Source organism: Zootoca vivipara, chromosome 3 (genome assembly GCF_963506605.1).
Source record: "Zootoca vivipara chromosome 3, rZooViv1.1, whole genome shotgun sequence".
Classification (NCBI taxonomy): Eukaryota; Metazoa; Chordata; class Lepidosauria; order Squamata; family Lacertidae; genus Zootoca; species Zootoca vivipara.
Genome location: NC_083278.1, coordinates 3961589 through 3979836, shown reverse-complemented (window position 1 = coordinate 3979836; position 18248 = coordinate 3961589). Strand labels below are relative to the sequence as shown.

General features: G+C 45.6%; 1 protein-coding gene across 4 annotated transcripts; it reads right to left on the bottom strand.

Annotated features, from left to right (window-relative positions):
• Positions 1-1788: 1788 nt before the first annotated feature.
• Positions 1789-17221, bottom strand: TDRD6 (tudor domain containing 6). Of its 4 annotated transcripts, XR_004692286.2 has the most exons (6): positions 10975-17221; positions 8023-8141; positions 7804-7893; positions 6504-6629; positions 5681-5741; positions 1789-4225 (listed from the first exon to the last, which is right to left on the bottom strand). XR_004692286.2 is itself a non-coding variant. In XM_035110320.2 (5 exons), exons 1-5 carry the CDS (start codon positions 17219-17221, stop codon positions 4203-4205), a joined length of 6540 nt encoding a protein of 2179 aa, XP_034966211.1. In that variant the 3' UTR covers positions 1789-4202. The 4 variants fall into 4 exon arrangements, 3 of the variants coding, with proteins under 3 accessions (XP_034966211.1, XP_034966212.1, XP_034966213.1); XM_035110320.2 differs by lacking the exon at positions 6504-6629; XM_035110321.2 differs by lacking the exons at positions 1789-4225; positions 5681-5741 and having other exon boundaries at positions 5827-6629.
• Positions 17222-18248: the final 1027 nt, after the last annotated feature.

The window sequence follows — 18248 nt, the reverse complement described above, 5'->3', positions numbered from 1 at the left end:
CATCTAAATTCACCTAAAATTCATCTAAATTCACCTAAAATTCACCTGAATCTGAGGGGCGGGGGAGAACCAGAGTCAGAAGGGGAACTCACACATAGCCTCAACACATGCTCAACCATCTCAAGTGAGCCAGCTTTGCCTCTTCTTAAATGGGGAAAACCAGAGATCTGTTCAAGAAAATTGGAGATATGAAAGGAACATTTCGTACAAAGATTACCATAATCAAGGACAAAAGTGGTAAGGACCTAACAGAAGCAGAAGACATCAAGAAGAGGTGGCAAGAATACACAGAGGAATTATACCAGAAAGATATGGAGGTCTCGTACACCCCAGGTAGTGTGGTTGCTGACCTTGAGCCAGACATCTTGGAGAGTGAAGTCAAATGGGCCTTAGAAAGCACTGCTAATAACAAGGCCAGTGGAAGTGATGATATTCCAGCTGAACTATTTAAAATTTTAAAAGATGATGCTGTCAAGGTGCTACACCCAATATGCCAGCAAGTTTGGAAAACTCAGCAATGGCCAGAGGATTGGAGAAGATCAGTCTACATCCCAATCCCAAAGAAGGGCAGTGCCAAAGAATGCTCCAACTACCGCACAATTGCGCTCATTTCACACGCTAGCAAGGTTATGCTTAAAATTCTACAAGGCAGGCTTAGGCAGTATGTGGACCGAGAACTCCCAGAAGTGCAAGCTGGATTTCGAAAGGGCAGAGGAACCAGAGACCAAATAGCAAACATGCGCTGGATTATGGAGAAAGCTAGAGAGTTCCAGAAAAACGTCTACTTCTGCTTCATTGACTATGCAAAAGCCTTTGACTGTGTCGACCACAGCAAACTATGGCAAGTTCTTAAAGAAATGGGAGTGCCTGATCACCTCATCTGTCTCCTGAGAAATCTCTATGTGGGACAAGAAGCTACAGTTAGAACTGGATATGGAACAACTGAGTGGTTCAAAATTGGGAAAGGAGTACGACAAGGTTGTATATTGTCTCCCTGCTTATTTAACTTATATGCAGAATTCATCATGCGAAAGGCTGGACTAGATGAATCCCAAGCCGGAATTAAGATTGCCGGAAGAAATATCAACAACCTCAGATATGCAGATGACACAACCTTGATGGCAGAAAGCGAGGAGGAATTAAAGAACCTTTTAATGAGGGTGAAAGAGGAGAGCGCAAAATATGGTCTGAAGCTCAACATCAAAAAAACCAAGATCATGGCCACTGGTCCCATCACCTCCTGGCAAATAGAAGGGGAAGAAATGGAGGCAGTGAGAGATTTTACTTTCTTGGGCTCCTTGATCACTGCAGATGGTGACAGCAGTCACGAAATTAAAAGACGCCTGCTTCTTGGGAGAAAAGCAATGGCAAACCTAGACAGCATCTTAAAAAGCAGAGACATCACCTTGCCGACAAAGGTCCGTATAGTTAAAGCTATGGTTTTCCCAGTAGTGATGTATGGAAGTGAGAGCTGGACCATAAAGAAGGCTGATCGCCGAAGAATTGATGCTTTTGAATTATGGTGCTGGAGGAGACTCTTGAGAGTCCCATGGACTGCAAGAAGATCAAACCTATCCATTCTTAAGGAAATCAGCCCTGAGTGCTCCCTGGAAGGACAGATCGTGAAGCTCAGGCTCCAATACTTTGGCCACCTCATGAGAAGAGAAGAATCCTTGGAAAAGACCCTGATGTTGGGAAAGATTGAGGGCACTAGGAGAAGGGGACGACAGAGGACAAGATGGTTGGACAGTGTTCTCGAAGCTACCAACATGAGTTTGACCAAATTGCGGGAGGCAGTGCAAGACAGGAGTGCCTGGCGTGCTATGGTCCATGGGGTCACGAAGAGTCGGACACGACTAAACGACTAAACAACAACAAAGGTGAAATTCAATGTCACTGTGGAGTACACTACCATGGGCTCTCTTCCCACTGCCATCAAGCTGGATCTGCCCAGGAAGGCCTGTATTCCTAGCCAATAAAATTGCATTCCTAGCCAATAAAGCCTCCTGGGCTTCAAGGAGCAGCCCCAAGCAACAAGCCTCCTCCTTACAAAGGAAAGCCATGACATCCAGAACAGGCGCACTTACTTCCCAAACTCAACTACCCACAGTGGCTTGCATGAAGCTCATTACTTCCCCCAGGTAGTGGTCCAACACCTGAACAGCCTTTCCTGATTCAGATGGCACAGGTAGAGTTGCATGCCAGCAACATACTGGTGTAACACTCTAAAACCCCAATGGCTTCATACAGATGTTGAACAGCATGGGGGAAGAGATTGACTTCTGGAGGACACAACTCCCATGATGTAGCAGTCCCCCACTACTACTCTATGGAAATGATTCCTAAGGTAAGAGAGACATCACTGCAGCACATTGTCTCCCCATTTCCAACCCACGACTGCTCCAAGAAGCTACTGCTATGGTTCATGGTATCATAGAATCATAGAGTTGGAAGAGACCACAAGGGCCATCCAGTCCAACCCCCTGCCAAGCAGGAAACACCATCAAAGCATTCAAAAGCCGCTGAGAGATCAAGGAGAATCCTTGGTGTTACTTGTGCTTGAACTCATCACTGGTATCATGAGTCCTGAGGTGGGACCAGGCTCGGGCTTGGAATGGGAGGTTGAGAAGAATGAGGGAGGGGCTAAGATAGGGCAACAGAGCCTGGAGATAGTGGGTGCTTCTCCCTTGCAGAGGATGCCTGTCCCAGCTGGGGAAAAGAGCATGGCAATGGAATCTGAGGGGCGGGGGAGAACCAGAGTCAGAAGGGGAACTCACACATAGCCTCAACACATGCTCAACCATCTCAAGTGAGCCAGCTTTGCCTCTTCTTAAAAGTGAATGTGGCTACTAACCCTCTGGAATGGCACCACTGCTTCTGTGCAGTTGTGAGCTCCTTGCCCTAATCTTGGGGCTCGGTATACTTGGACTGTTGCTTCTAGTCTGGCTAGCCTTGCCTTTCCTATTGCCAAACTTGATCACAGTGGCTGCTGGGACACATTACCTGTTGCTAAGCCTCTCTCTGTCGTGGTGGCCTGGACGAGAGCCAGGAAAAATCACTTCTCTTGCTGGTGGCAGAAGTGCTGGGCCTGATCCACAGTTAAGTGTGGGTTAAGTATCCTGCTTCCTACTGGGAGATCCCCTTGAGACAGAGTGGGCCAGATCCTGATCACCTCCAACCCCAAGGACCACTTCAACAGATGGGAAAGGGCTACACACCTGCCAATTACCTAATGTTAGCTGAAGTGTTTTCTTTTGCCTGTGTTGTGGCACAAGCTGTGGCTGCAAATTTTGTTTCCTTTGGCCACAAAGTCTGAAATCAAACCATGTGGGCAGAGGAAGTGCAGCCAGCCATCACCAACAATGAGCTAATCAAGCTGCCTAGTGATTCGGTGTCACATAGGCAGGGAACCAAACTTGGGCAAGCTGTAACTAACAAAGCTGTAACTGTTATAAACCCATTGCAAACTATGGGCGGAGTGATCCCCACCTACTATACCCCTAACTGTGCATTGTTGTACAAAAATCCTATATATAGTATTACAAGTAATATTACAAGGTTTAGCGTAGTTCCACATCTCTATGTATGGTCAATCATGCATGTAGCCTATTTATAATGGCTGAGGTCACACACCATCCGTGAAGCAGGAAAATGAAACAGCAAGAATGAATACTACCCACAGTATAAACTTTATTCTTTTTTCATTAAACAAAACAAAAAAGTAACAAAACACAAAGCCTTTCATACAGCTAAGGCTTAAAAAAAAGTTGTTTTGAATGGAAGTGCACTCAAAATATGCAAGGAAGAGTATTTCTTTTACAAAGATGCTCCAAAGCTTAAACAAACTTTAACATTAAAGATAATGAACACATATTTGAGGTTTGCCAAAGGGTACCATTAGAAAATGAACATACTTGAGTGGAACATATTTTAAAGACTCAGAAGTGGCATTCTCCTGGTTGAAAGAGGACATGCCCATTAAACGCTGGCCATCAATGCCAAAAACAGAAGAGCCTTGTGTGTAAGACTCCATCTCTCAGGTGCAATTTAGTGCAATATCCACAAAGCAGGAAGATCAGCATTGCCATCTGAAACACCACTCACTTCCTCCACTGTAGGAGATGCAGGCAAGTTAAGCGTTTATACCATAGAGAGTTGTGTGTGCTCTCAAGTGTATTAAATACACCTTTCCTTTACAGACGTTAATCTGTGCCAGTAGCAACAGCTGTAAAGAGACAATTTTTCTGATATCAGTTGTCATTCAAATCATGAGGGACTTTATTCATATGACTACTTCCAATGAATTTAATTCTACTGATCATGGCACTCCAGCGAAGTTGATGACACTTTGAGTGGGAGAACACTCTCGTTCACAAGTTCCACAGCTAACAGAATAGTACCCAAGAATGACAAGGCAACAATCAAGACTGATCAGAAATGAAAGCAAAGAAACAAAAGTACAGGCGAGACATAGACCTTGGCCTCCCTGCCAACTGCTTCACAGTTCTGACAACAGCACTTCTCCCCACTCCAACTGCTGGGTGAGTGAAGCAAATCCTCCCCATCCCCTGCAGAAAATTAATTTATCATGCTGAATCCCACATTCTATTTTCCTGCAACAGAGGAGGGAATCCTTGGATGGGATATATCACTGTGGTCCCTTTATAATGGGAGAGACAACTCATCCAGGAAGCCTCTCCTCTGCTGCAGGAAAATGAGTGCCATGCCTATGCATGCTGCTCAAAAGTTTATGTTTGCTTCTCTCCTGCTCTTTTTTCAGCCCGGGAGGTGCACTGCCATAAGCTTACTCAGGAGTCTTTGGGTAAGGTATTTTCTCAAAAGCTTTTAGACATTCCAGGTATGCTGTGTCAACCGGATCACCTCTATGTTCTTGTTGACATTCTCAAAGAACTCTTAATAGTTTCGTGAGACAGGATGTCCCTTGCAAAGCCATGCTGACTCTGCTTCACATCCCACACCTCTGAGGTGTTCAGGAGGCCCTGTGAATCTAAATACAACCAGATAGTTGAAATTATATGACAAAGGGACCATAGCCATAGCCAGGCAGCCATCATCCCAGCCAGGACAAAACAAAGCACTAGCTCCAGAGTATGTGCTACATGAATGGGGTTCAGTCCCACATGGAGGCCATGATATCCTGGGCCTCTCTCAGCCATGGAAACTCAGCATAAATGCTGAAATCACCCAGTTCAATCAAACTGGGAGACTGAAACATGACATGCAAGACCACACTGTTGAGCAGCAGAGGGGTTGGTGCACCAAGGAACCACTATTTTGCTCTGACCCCTCGCTCTCAAGAACACTCGAAATTTGGAAGTATGCTGAATGCACACTTGGTCAAGGAGGAGGAATCCTCACATACTACAGCAACCCTTGGTTAATGATGTATAACAAACTGTGGCAGACAAAGCTGGGAGAGGATCACACCAGGTCCATCTGCTGCAGACGGAGGCAGGGCTGGCAGCACGAGAGGCTGCAGCTAGCTAGCAATCCTCACTCTTCCCTCACAGAATTCTAGTGGCATGAAAAGAAGATTTGCAAAAGGAAAACCAGCAGCAAGAGGGAAGGGAAGTGAGGCAAGGATTAAATATACGATACACATAGAAGATTAGATATTATTCAGTACAAGTTACAAATTCAAACATTTTCTAAATCTTACCTTCTGTGCCAACAGGTGGCTTGACAGTTGAATGCACAGTATCCCTTTTGTTGTTTAATATCTGTAGTGAAAGGGAGGGGAAAGAATTATCTCAAGAACAAAATAATATTTTGATATCTGTTTCCAATGTATTGCTTAATGGTATTGTAAGATAGATGGGACGCGGGTGGCGCTGTGGGTTAAACCACAGAGCCTAGGGCTTGCCGATCAGAAGGTCAGCAGTTTGAATCCCCATGACGGGGTGAGCTCCCGTTGTTCGCTACCTGCTCCTGCCAACCTAGCAGTTCAAAATCACGTCAAGGACCTTCTGGCGGGAAGGTAAACGGTGTTTCCTTGCGCTGCTCTGGTTCGCCAGAAGCGGCTTAGTCATGCTGGCCACATGACCCGGAAGCTGTACGCCAGCTCCCTTGGCAAGTAAAGCGAGATGAGTGCCGCAACCCCAGAGCCATCCACGACTGGACCTAACGGTCAGGGGTCCCTTTTTATTGTAAGATAGTACTGAACTACAATTCACTGACAAGTGCAAAATATAGAGAGTGCTCCTCATTTTACTCATTTATGCCAGGGCTTCTGTTAAAAGAGAGAACTGGCAGTAAGCGTTTATTAGAAACCAGCACTCAGCAACAAAAATGTTCTTCCTAAACTCTGAATCAGTTTCCTAAACAAAACTTGCTTCAAAAGAACTTTACTGAAATAACAAGTCATAAGCTCAAGTCTTTTCAATTAACAAATAATGTGCATTATTGAATAAGGTTTTAGTTTTTCACACAATAAGCAGTTATGTTACAACACCAACACACTTCACAATTCTAAAAACACTTACAGAGAAGCAATATCCTATTTATTTTTGCAGAAGCCATGTTAATTCTTCATCAGCAATGCTATTCCAAATACTTAATTCCAGGATAGATATTAAGGGTATAGATTAGGGCAGAAAGAAGAGAAGCATCTGAGAAGGAAAATGGGATAAAATATAGATAGAAACAAGTTTTTACCCTCAGCATTCAATGCCCAGGTCATGTTTTCCTTACACCACTGAGCAAGATAGTGAAAAAGGAAGAAAAAGGGTTCTGCTACTTTCACACCATCCTGCCTCTATAATGAACTCTCTTAGCCTCACCCCTGCTAGCATAGAAAAAAGGAGGGATTATTGGGGGACATGAGTGAGAGGAGAAATGAGTACTAGGTTTGAGCTACTGCTAAAATGGGGCAACTTTGTTGGATAAAATTCTATTAATGCAAGGACTTCTGCTTGCACAACTGAACACCCCCATCCTCTCTCTGCAGCCCCCCCCCATCTGCTGCAGAGGATTGGGGAGTCCCCCAAACAAATCTGGTGGCACACGGAGGAGAGAAAGGGAAAATTAGGTTACACAAGCAGAGGTCCTTGTGCTAATGAAACAATTATGTTGGCTACAACCCATCATTCTGCTTACAAGCATTTGTGGCAGGACTGTAACTATGTTCATAAGTTTAGGGTTTCGTTAGTGCAGGGAATTTGACAGTTTACAGAAGAAAGGTTAATGATGGACCCCAGTTTATATTTAATTTCTACATTTGTCAATGAAAATGTTAATGCAATTTGTAAACTTCTAATGTTCCATATTTTGGTTGCCGCCATCTGGTAATTGCTTAAGGCTGGAAGAATGTCTCAATTTTTTCTCTGGACATTTGGCTCAAAAACTCTTTCTATGTTGCCATATCTCGTCATCTGTGAGCCATTGGGCGGGGGGGGGGGGAAGGCTGACCCACAGGACTCTGCAGACACTTGGTAGCTCTTTGAGACTTAGATGACAAAACCAACATATGGTTGCACTTCCCATCAATGTACAATTTTATTTGGAGAGATGTGCAACTATTTATTATATATTGCTGTCTTTTTCAACAATGATATTTATTTTTGCTGTGTGTAACTTTTCCCCCAACTCCAGTAGTAGGTCTGGATTTTCTCTATTTTCTTTTTTTATGATTCATTGCCTTTGGATTTAACAATTGCATTGTTTTGGTTTGTATTATACTGTACAATTCTCTCTGGGTTTTGTTTCTTACTGCTCTTGGGTTCTACTGAAAATATTTTTAAATAATTAAAATAAAGCAACTTAACATTTTAGAGAATACTTTACCTCAGTTGGACTTGCACCCTGTTCAGGAATCCGATTCCAAACATTGATAGGACTTACTACCTCTTCATTTCCACTTGAAAGATTCAAAACCTTTATGTAAAAAGAATGCAATCTTTACAGATGTAACTTTTATAGGGCATCTTAATGGACAAGTATCATTGACATAACAAGATCCAGTTGCATGTGGCAAATTCATTGACCATATTCAAGCTGACTTACCTTTGTACCTTCAGCAGATACGCCTAAAATCTGAGCCTTGTACCAATGAATGCCAGACCACACCATGCATTTGGAACCAATATCAAAGCCATTTAAGTTGCAAGTAGTTTCATTTTTTTCTGAAACAGAGAATGTGCATTATTTTTCTAAGATGTCACACTGCAAGGCATAAGTAATTTAAAATGAAGCTATAGGGTTAGCGACTGCAGTCCAAAATGACAACTCCCAAGCACTATTGCCAGATTTCAAGACTTTCCTCCATGTTTGTCTTTTTAAAGCTGACTCAGTCTATGAATAGACAATTTATTACATTGAAGGCAGCTTGCTTTTTCAGTATTCCACTGTAACACCTGACCACTAGTTAATAGTCTGTTAACTAATGGTCAGGTGTTACAGTGGAATACTGAAAAAGCAAGCTGCCTTCAACATAATAAATTGTCTGTTCATAGATTGAGTCAGCTGTATGTCTAGTACTGGTCCGACAAAAAGCCATCATGAATTCCTGAAGTTATCTTAGTTAACAGTTTAAGTTAGGGCAATTTATAATATGTGCATATGCCTGTTGAGTGAATTGATATTTTTCTTCCTAACAGAAAAATGGTCAGCGCTAGACCGATCAGGGCTCCCAATCAACAGAAGTCAACCACTGAAAGAAAAAGAAGCCAGCATTGCAGGTGTGGGGCATGTGCAAGGAAGAGTGAGAGAGGTCCTACTGCTGCATGAGCATGCAAGTAACATGTGCATTGCTCACGTTATCTCTAACTACTGTGCATAAATGTTTTCTACATTCTAACTACTATACAATCCACATCATAATTTTATTTGCTTCCTTCTACTCTGTATATCTACGAAATCTTTGGCTTGGAATCCGGGCTGTGGAGCTCCTTGTCCTGCAAGACTGGTCTACCTCCGCTTGTGTTATTGCTTTAGCCACTTATTTGTTTAGGCAGGCATTTAATGTTGGCTGTCTGGCTAGTCTCTGCAGGACCCCAGAAGTGTTTTTAAGGGGAAGGGAGACAAAAGGCAAACAGGGCATGAATAACACTGCCAGCTTTGGAGGTATATTTTTATGACATCTCTTTTCTGGCATTTCATAACCCCACAATGAAATCCTATTCTTTATTATCCCTATAGATTTCAAACATCATGCTAGAACAGGCATCTACAAACTGCGGCCCTCCAGATGTTTTGGCCTACAACTCCCATGATCCCTAGCTAACAGGACCAATGGTCATGGATGATGGGAATTGTAGTCCAAAAGATCTGGAGGGCCGCAGTTTGGGGTGCCTGTGCTAGAAGATAGGACAGGACTTCTCCCGGTCCTCTTCTCCCTCACCCAGAACTCCCTATCTCAGGGATGGGCAACCTTTTGAGCCTGGTGTGTCAAAATTCGCCAAAAAACTGAGCATAACTTGAGTGGTGTGTCACTTCGAGGAAAAACACACACATAATTTCGCGATATTTATAGTTTAAATAACAAAAATGAATAATTGTTTCCCCTTAAAAAAAGAAAAAGGGGAGGAAAAAAATTATTATAGTTTTTTAAAAAAATAATTTTAAAAAAATATTTAAAAGGGGGGGAAATAAGGCAAAATCCAGAGGTCTTTCCCAGTGGGACTCTGGGCTCAGGCCGTCCTCCAATGGGTCTGCCGCTGGGGAGGTGGGCTCGGGTTGGGCCTGTGCAGGGGCTTCTTTTTTCCGCCTCCGGAGTGCCTCAAGACTGTCCGTCAGGTTCACGGGGTGGGGGTAGGGTCCGGCAGCTCCCCGGTTGCTGCACTGGTGGCCCCCAGTGTCCGGGCGGTGGCGGTTTCGGTGGCTCAGGAGCCCGTCCAGCAGCTCCTGCAGCACTGCTCACTTTCAGGAGCTCCGCAGCTCCATGCCGACCGCCATATTGCCTCGCCGGAAGTCCACAAGGCCCCCAGAGATGCGTCGTCTGCGACATTCTGCCGCCGGCCGGAAGTGAGGTCTCATGCGGCCGCGTGTCACCAAAAATGGCTATGCGTGTCAGTGCTGACACGCGTGTCATAGGTTCGCCATCACTGCCCTATCTGCTTCAGAGGCCGACTGTAGAAGGGAGGACAGGAAAGTGAAGTCCAGTGTCTGTGAGTGGGAATCTGCTGCACAAGTGGAACACCGCAACTGGATACCATCCTATGGAGCTAGAACTGCTTGTGCGGTTACAAGCCTATTTGTATTTGTTAAAGTTTACCAGTGCCTACCCAAAAGAGCCCACTGATAATGTTGAAGTACACAGAAATGAAGCATGCACTTCATAGGTTCAGAGAAGAGTTAAAAACAAAGAAAGCATTAAACAATGCTACTGTGGATATTGCTATGGATGGAAAAGGGAGTAACTCTTGCTTCTTTCATAGTGCACAGACAGAAGAAGTTCTGTAATAATAAAAAAGGAAGAGCCCTACACAACATTCTATTCAACAACCTTAGCTAGAGCCCACCAAGAGATGAAAAATATGAATGGGCCTTTCCCTTGATGGATGTTTTGCATTGTCAAGAATTCTCGTTTCCCAGAAGGGAACAGCACACCATGTGACCAGGAACGTGTCAACAGGTGTAGCTCAAAAAGCCAATATTTTCTTTTACTTCAGTATATATCTATACAGTATTTACTAACCAGCACATTTATCTGAGCCCAACAATTTTACAATGTTTTGTAAAAGGAAAATAATAAGGTCATTACTCATTCTATATTCAATAATACATTTCAGTTTTGACAAATAGTACTCCTCAGTCGTGGTGATTGCAATCCTTGAAACAGATTTTACATTCATTTCTTTCTGCAGAATTCCTTCTCCTAGAGACCACTTATTACAGTATTCTTACATAGCAAAACCTGCAAAGTAAGAGTAACTCTCTTCACAAGAGACACCATATGCACCACAGGTCACCTATGACACTTAAAAGTAAGCATTGCAAAAACAAGCACTGTCTTACCTGTACTGTGACTTGGAATGTCAACTGCTTCTTCATCTAGCAGTGTGCTTCTCAAAAAATCCTCTCCAACCAAATTGCTCTCTTTAAATCTTTCACCCACATCAAGGCTTAACTGTGTTTCAATGTGGTTCTTCTCCAGCAGAGTTTGCCTTGCTAGACAACGGTAGCCTTTGCTTTCTTGTCCTGCTTCACACACCTCCACAATGTCCTCACGGCAAAAGAAGTCTTGCACTTTGAATCCAGTTTCTGAAAATGGTAACTGGATTTCATTATCCGCAGGCAGCTCCAACAACATATCCTCCTTGATTTTACCAGCTTGTAAAAGATTAACTTCAGGTGCAACAGGTTCCAGCAGTAAACAGTCACTTTTATCCTTTAGTGAAGAGGGCTGTTCTAACTCCCCTTCTGCATGTGTCATGTCAAGCAAGTCCAATTCTGCTCTCTCCCGTGTTTCCTCACACAGGGGAGGGCTCACTTCAATTGTCTCCGGATCCAGTGTGTCTCCAAATGGGTGCATCTTCAGTTGAAAAGGCAGCTGATTTATATCTGATAAAGTCGCCACCTCAAAGGGCACCAAATCTGATACACTCAGTGTGTCATCCACATCTAAATGAACTTGACGTGTATCCAGTGTTAACATTTCTGCTTGACCTTCAGGCTCTTTCAGAGTTTCAGGCAAATCTAGTTCTAGCACCTCAGATTCACCACCATTAGGAAGCTGCGTTTCAGTAACATCTGCAAAATTTGGTATATCACTTTCTTTTGCAAATGCAGAACAGTCAGTTCCCTTTTTAAATGTTTCAGACACAGTGTGTTGGTCTCCAAAGTCAAGTACTTCAGAAGTGGTTTGGTGGTGCTTGGTTTGTGATTTGGGTGAAGAAGTTGGGGGAAATGCTCCAAATAAATTACTACTCCCTGTAGCAACTAAACACTTATCTGCCGGTTGGAATGCCTCTGAACAACATAACAGATCTTCTGAAGGCATTAGTGCACAGGAAGAGACTTTGGTTTCATTTATAACCACCTTTGAATGATCTGTCCCTACATCTTTAATCTGTTCTTCCGGTTTGTGAATATTATTTGTCAAAGTTAAGGCACAGTCTTCAACAACAGGCTTCCAAAAGGCTTTCATTTGTTCATTGATGCTGATTTTTTGACATTCCAATTGAACAACAAATAAGGGGATTTCAAAAGGGTCATTGTGTTGTTTTTCCATGATGGTAGTGTCTAATAGAGAGTCCACCGTGACATCACAGAAGATCTTATTTATTCCTTCAGCCCACAAACCTTCAGCAGAGTTAAAGCCAAACAAACAACAAAGAAATGCTTGAGGTGGTATTACCAGCAGGTCATTAGGAATTTGCCTGATCATCTCTGCACTGGTAAGTTCCTCGGTTCCATGGTCAATATGAATGAGACTCACGGTTTCCCCCTCTACACTGCTAATAACTGCTCGGTAAAAGGTATTATCTTCACTATTCTTTGCTAGACAGGGAGAGCCACTTTTTATATCCTCTACATCCATGACCATAAGCTCTCCAACTTCCTGAAGCTTTCTTTCAATTGAACCAATATCATCTGAGTCAGCAAACTGGCACCAAAAATATCCTGGGCTCTTTGCAACTATCAAAAAGGTTTTCAAAGTTTGACCTACTTTAGGAATGTTCCAGAGGAAGGATTTGGTGTTTGACACATTGAAAGGTTTGCTATACTTATCAGGAACAGCAACTTCCCACAGGTTTATCAGATCAGTGTCACTCTCCATTTTGTCAGATGTTTCCCCCAAAGGAGGCTGTTTGTACGCAAGGTAATTATTAACCAAATCCTCTGCTACATTACCATCTTTGTCACAGAGATGAATGTTCCATTTGCTTTCAGTTTTCTCCACAAATTCACCATTTAGCTGAATATCACTTGTCCTTTGAGAGAAATACCGCACTGCTTCCTGTGTCCATTCTGAAAGTTCTGTGGTCTTAACTCCATACAATGAGCAATGAAGGCTCATCACTGGGACTGATGAGCATTCTTCAAGGAGTCTAGCTGTTTTGCAGGTGCTAACCAGTGCAGTATTGCCATAATCAATATACTGCACCCTCACCAGTTTACCAGAGGGTTTTTCAATTACTGCAGCTCGATACCATAAGCCATCTTCTGAAAACAATGCACACATTATGTCTCCTACGTGAAGCTGTTGCCCACTGAGGCTCTCAATCTTTTCAGAATTATTTAGTTTCTCTGAAATGCTGTCAAGCAACGGCTCATCTTCTGCTAGGTGAACATAGAAGTCGGATGGATTATTTATATGAGAAACATACATCAAAGTTTTAAGACCAAGACTTATGATTTTTTGAGGTAAATCACAAATATTTTTAAGTGAAAAGTGTGTATTAGTTTCAGATTGATTTCTGCTTTTCAAGTTATCAGGGGCGGTTTCTCTGCTTAGCATGGAATCTCTACCACTCCTACCTGTTACAGGATCATTTCCATTATTTTTCCCCACTGGTCCAGGAACCTTTATTGTCACCTCTCTTTTTGTTTTCTGCTGGGATTGTCTTACTTCTCTACATACAACAGTGTGTTTGCTATTGCCCACTATGTCCAAATTTTCATTGTTCCACCTCTTGTCCTCAAAAGTTGGTTTATCTATTTCTGTCAAAGATAGCCTTTTTTCAGTGTTTAGTTCCCTGCTGAGCAGATATCTGGACACTGCAGCTCCATTTTTTGTATATTTGGCCGTCCCTCTGCTGCACTGCAAACTCTCTTTCAGTTTTGCATTGATCTGCATCTTACCATCATATAGTTCAATGATCAGTTTTCCATCAGGTTCTTTTGCAACAATTAAAGCCTTTAAGGGCTTATCTAGTACTGCTTTTTCAAACCATGCAGAAACTTCTTTTGGAACATCAACAACATCAGATAGAGAGCATTTTATGGCTTGCATTGGCAAAAGCAGTAACTCATAAGCATCCTTTGGTACGAGGACCAAGTCTCCATTCTTTAGCAACTGCCTATTCCCAAAATCCACAAAGAAAACCTCTTTGGTATCTTTTGCTGAAGTTACTACTGCTCTATACCAGCAGCCATCCATATACTTTGCAAGATACACATTTCCAGGGCCCTGTGATGTTTCCAAATTGTACCGCATTTTGCTGAGTTTAGCAACACTAGTAGTTAACCGCTCAATAACATTTGCATTTCTAGCAAGTTGGCAGTAAAAGTGACAGGGATCATTAACATGTGTGATATAAACCACCTCTTCACTTCCTATTTTAATGTCATGTGTAGAATAATAGTATGACAGAAGATGAACAGAAGATATTAGAGGTTTTTGAGGCTGCACACATCTGGCCAGACCCTTCTTTGTTAAAAAATGGCACACACTTTCAAAAGGGGTAATCAAGTCCACAATATTGATGAAATCTGTATTGTTTAATGCTGCAAAAGCAAATATGGTACATTTCAGTTCTAATGTGCTTGCTGACTCCACAAATTCATGAAAAGCTTCAGTGGCTTTTTCATCCCACACAAATGGATCCTGACCATTTGGCTGAATTAAGTTGTAAAGGCTACATCTGAAAGCCTGAGCTTTCAACTTCAGAAACTCTGTCTTAGTTGCACGGACATTCTTTAGTGAAACACGCTCTTTGTTCCCATAATCAACATATGCAACTTCCACCTCTTCAGCACAACCTACTTTACTAGTAATAAGAGCTCTGTACCACTTCTCATCCTCAGAATACTTAGCCAAACATACAGGATTTGGCCATTCATGGGGTTGTGCTGAATGCATACAATAATCTTGAATTTTAGCCATAAGTGCTCTCAGGTCTTGGGAACTTTTAGCTAGCTGACACCAGAAGAGACTAGGACTTTCTGTGTAGGATACTACCACATCTACTGTATTTCCAACTTCCAGATGCCCTTCACTAGAAAACCCTGGCTTTATTTCAGAGTAGTTTTGCATAACACAGAGTGAAGTGGTTGGGGCAATGCTAGAATCCTCTTTTGCAAATGCTTTGCAAGTCAAAGTTTCAGTAGGATAAGGGGCTGAACTGTGACATTGTGGTGAGGGTTCATTTTCATCTTTGGGGAAATGTTTTCTCACAGGCTTCTGCCCTATGCCCTCTATTCCAGACATGCTCTTCAATGGCTCATTCATCACTTTCTGGAGAGTCTCTAATTCCTCACCCTTATGATGCTCAGCATACTTTCGCTGAGACATGATTTTGCCCAAGTTTTTTTCTCCTGCTAGTGAATGATCAAAAAGTTCCACTATGTAAATGTCCCCTTGCATGCCTAAGACCTTGATTACCAGCTCCTTGTTTAGCACGGCTTTCCTGAAATAGTCTACAGCATCTGGGCTCCATGACTGGCCTGGTGGGAAAGGATTAGCCAATGCACATCTGAGTGCTGCAGCAGGAAGTTCTCTGAACTGGGGAAGCAATTCCTTCACCTTATGCAAGTCAATAATTTCAGTGTTTCCTCTGTCTACCAGATAAACTTCAATTCCTTTTCCCAGCACCTTGGTGACAACAGCACGGTGATAGCAGTTCTCCTTCAACGCAACACAGCACAGGGATCCTGGTTTGGGCTGAAGCAGAATACCCTCTAGTTTTTTACTCTGAGAGTAGAAGTCACTTAAATTCCGTATGAGGCAACAGAGGGGTTGGCGATGCTCCTGCAGGTGCACCCAGAAGTCTGTGGGATCCTGGAGGAAGGACACTTGAGCACTGTGGTACTCACCAGCCTTCAAACGCACAACAGGAAGTGGGTCAGCGGGAAGCATGGACTGAACTCCCAACAGAGAGGCACGCTCTTCGTTGGCTGTGGCACCTACCTTCTTTAGTTCAGCCATTAAGTCAGAGGAATGCTTTTGATTGCTGTGAAGGAGGCTCTGCTCCAGACAATGGGCCTGGACCCCATAGAGGCAGTTAAGGTTCAGGCCATCTTCTCCATAGAGAGTAACATAATAGAGGTGCTCAAAGGGACAGTAGGCTTCAATGTGGGCTTGCACCACCTTGCTCAACAGCAATGTTTTAAGCTGACTTATCTGAGAGCAGGTCCAGCCACATCCTCCATCGGTAATACCTTGCAATGAGCAAGGATAGGTCACCACCGGCATTCGGAAACACTCAGCAGGCAAATTGCGCAGGTCTCGCTTAGTCACAAATTCCTTCCTCCCATAATCCACATAGATCACCTGCGCCACCTCTCCAAGCTGTTCCTCTGGGCCATCCAGAGGGTATACTTTCAGCAGCAGGGCACGGTACCAGCAGCCATCGATGCCCCGTGCGGCGCAAGGGGATCCTGGGGCCAGCAGGGGTTCCTTCAAGTCTTTCCCAGCAGAGGCCTCAAAAGCTTGGTGCATGGCGTCCGAAAGCAGCTGGATCTCTCTGGCGAGGCTGCGCAGTTGACAATATATCCTGCAGGGGTCAGATACCTGGGTCACCAGCATGGGCTCCGTCACTCTCATCTGCAGCTGTGGGTAGAAGTAGTCCAGGGCTGTGGGGTCGTCCTGGGTTCGGGGAGTGGCAGTGCCCCCGGGTGCCTGGGGGGGCGGCTGTGGCAGGGCGCTGTGGGTGGCGCCCCCCAGGGAGGTAGTGAGCAGGCTGGCGAAGGTGCTGGGGGAGACGTGGCCGGCAAGCCCCAGGTGGCGCATCTGTGCCAGCAGCCAGGGCAGCTCCAGCACCACCAGGTGCTGCGCCACCAGCACATCTCTCACGAGGCCCGAAACCTCCTGGCCCTGCAGGCGGCCCAGGAACTCGGCGGCGGCCAGCGTCCAGCCGAGGCGCTGAGGCAGCTGGGGCCCGTGGTGGGGGGAGGCCAGGCCCGGCGGTGCGAGGTCGGCGAGGATGCAGCCCAGCACCTCGGAGGGCAGGTGGAAGAGCTCGGCGGGGCCGCGGGCCACATCGTGGGCGCCGACGCTGAGCGTGCGGCCTTCGTCCAGCAGGAAGACGCGGTAGGCGGGCGCGGAGCCGCCGCGAAGGAGGCTCAGCACCCGGCAGCGCCGCCAGCGCCCGCCCACCTCCGCCAGGCACAGCTCGCCCGCTGACAGAGGCCCGGCGCCCGGCAACGCCGCCAGCCGGGGCCCCGCCTGCGCCTGCACCTCCTCGGCCAGGCGGATGTACTCCTCGCGCCGCTCGCCGCGGAGGCCCCACAGCCGCACTAGCGGAGCCTCCGCGTGAAGCTCCACGAAAGACACGCGCAGAGACAGGCAGCTGCCCGGGCTCGGCAGGGAAGAGCACATGGCGGGCGGGCGGGCGGGCGGAGGGGCGAGCCGACACCGGCGCCCTCACGCGGCTCCGCGGCACCAACGGCGGACAGAGGACGCCCAGCCCCGCCGCCTCGAGGGGGAGGAGCCCGCTCCACGCCACGCCCACTCCCCCCCCCCGCGCGCACCTGCGGTAACGAGCGAAGGAGGGAAGCGGGGCGTGCGCGTGAGGGAAGCCTAGTTGGCGGGGCCGGACATTCACCTCACGAAATCCCTACGGCGCTTGGGGAAATGGGGCGCCCCGCTTCAGAATCCGCGTCCGGGCGGAGAAGCGAGGGCGGGAGAAGGCAAAGCGGAGGGGAGAAGGCTTTGGGCGGGCCTGGCCGTCTCCCTGTCACTGTAAACCGCCCTGCGGTCTTTGGGCGAAGGGCGCCATGTCAGTACGAGGCTTGTAGACTGACAGCCGGATCAGCAGTCGGGAAAAGCAAGCTGCAACATGGACACAGATGTCTGCCCCCCACCCCACGTAGTTGTGTGCAGAACTTTGCACCTCCACGGGGGGCTTTAATGCGATAAACACGGGCCGGTTTCCTGAATGGCTGGAGCAAAATGTGTCCGCCTTGTTCATCCTGCTTTGCCATGCAGGAATGAGCGAGCCTTCAAGGCCCCCACAGACAACATATCAGAAAAGTTTGGCAGACGGTTCCTGCTTTTTGTTGCTTCGGTGGCATCAGAGGGAGGAAGGGGTTTAGCTAACATTTGGGTTACTAGCAGAAACCAGTATGTCCTCCTCCTTAAAGGTACTGAAGACTCCGCTCAATCTGGAACCACACAATTGCTGCTATTTCTGAGTGAGAAATTGAAGCAAGGAGAGGAGGTTTCATGGGGCAAAGTCACAGGCAGGTAAATACCCTTTACCCTAAGGGGCATCCAGTCCAAATCCCCTGCAATGCAGGAATCTTAGCTAAAGCATCCATGACAGATGGCCATCCAACCTCTGCTTAAAAACCCCCAAGGAATCCTCCCACCTCCCAAGGGAGACCATTCCACTGTTGAACAGCTC

What these genes read in the sequence shown, in the direction of transcription:
- TDRD6 (XM_035110320.2), bottom strand. Translation starts at nt 17,221, where the DNA reads ATGTGCTCTTCCCTGCCGAGCCCGGGCAGCTGCCTGTCTCTGCGCGTG. An exon ending in TATCTGCTGAAGGTACAAAG is followed by an intron (nt 7,894 to 8,022) that starts GTAAGTCAGCTT and finishes TTTTACATAAAG; the next exon opens with GTTTTGAATCTTTCAAGTGG. An exon ending in GCCACCTGTTGGCACAGAAG is followed by an intron (nt 4,226 to 5,680) that starts GTAAGATTTAGA and finishes GTCTCTTTACAG; the next exon opens with CTGTTGCTACTGGCACAGAT.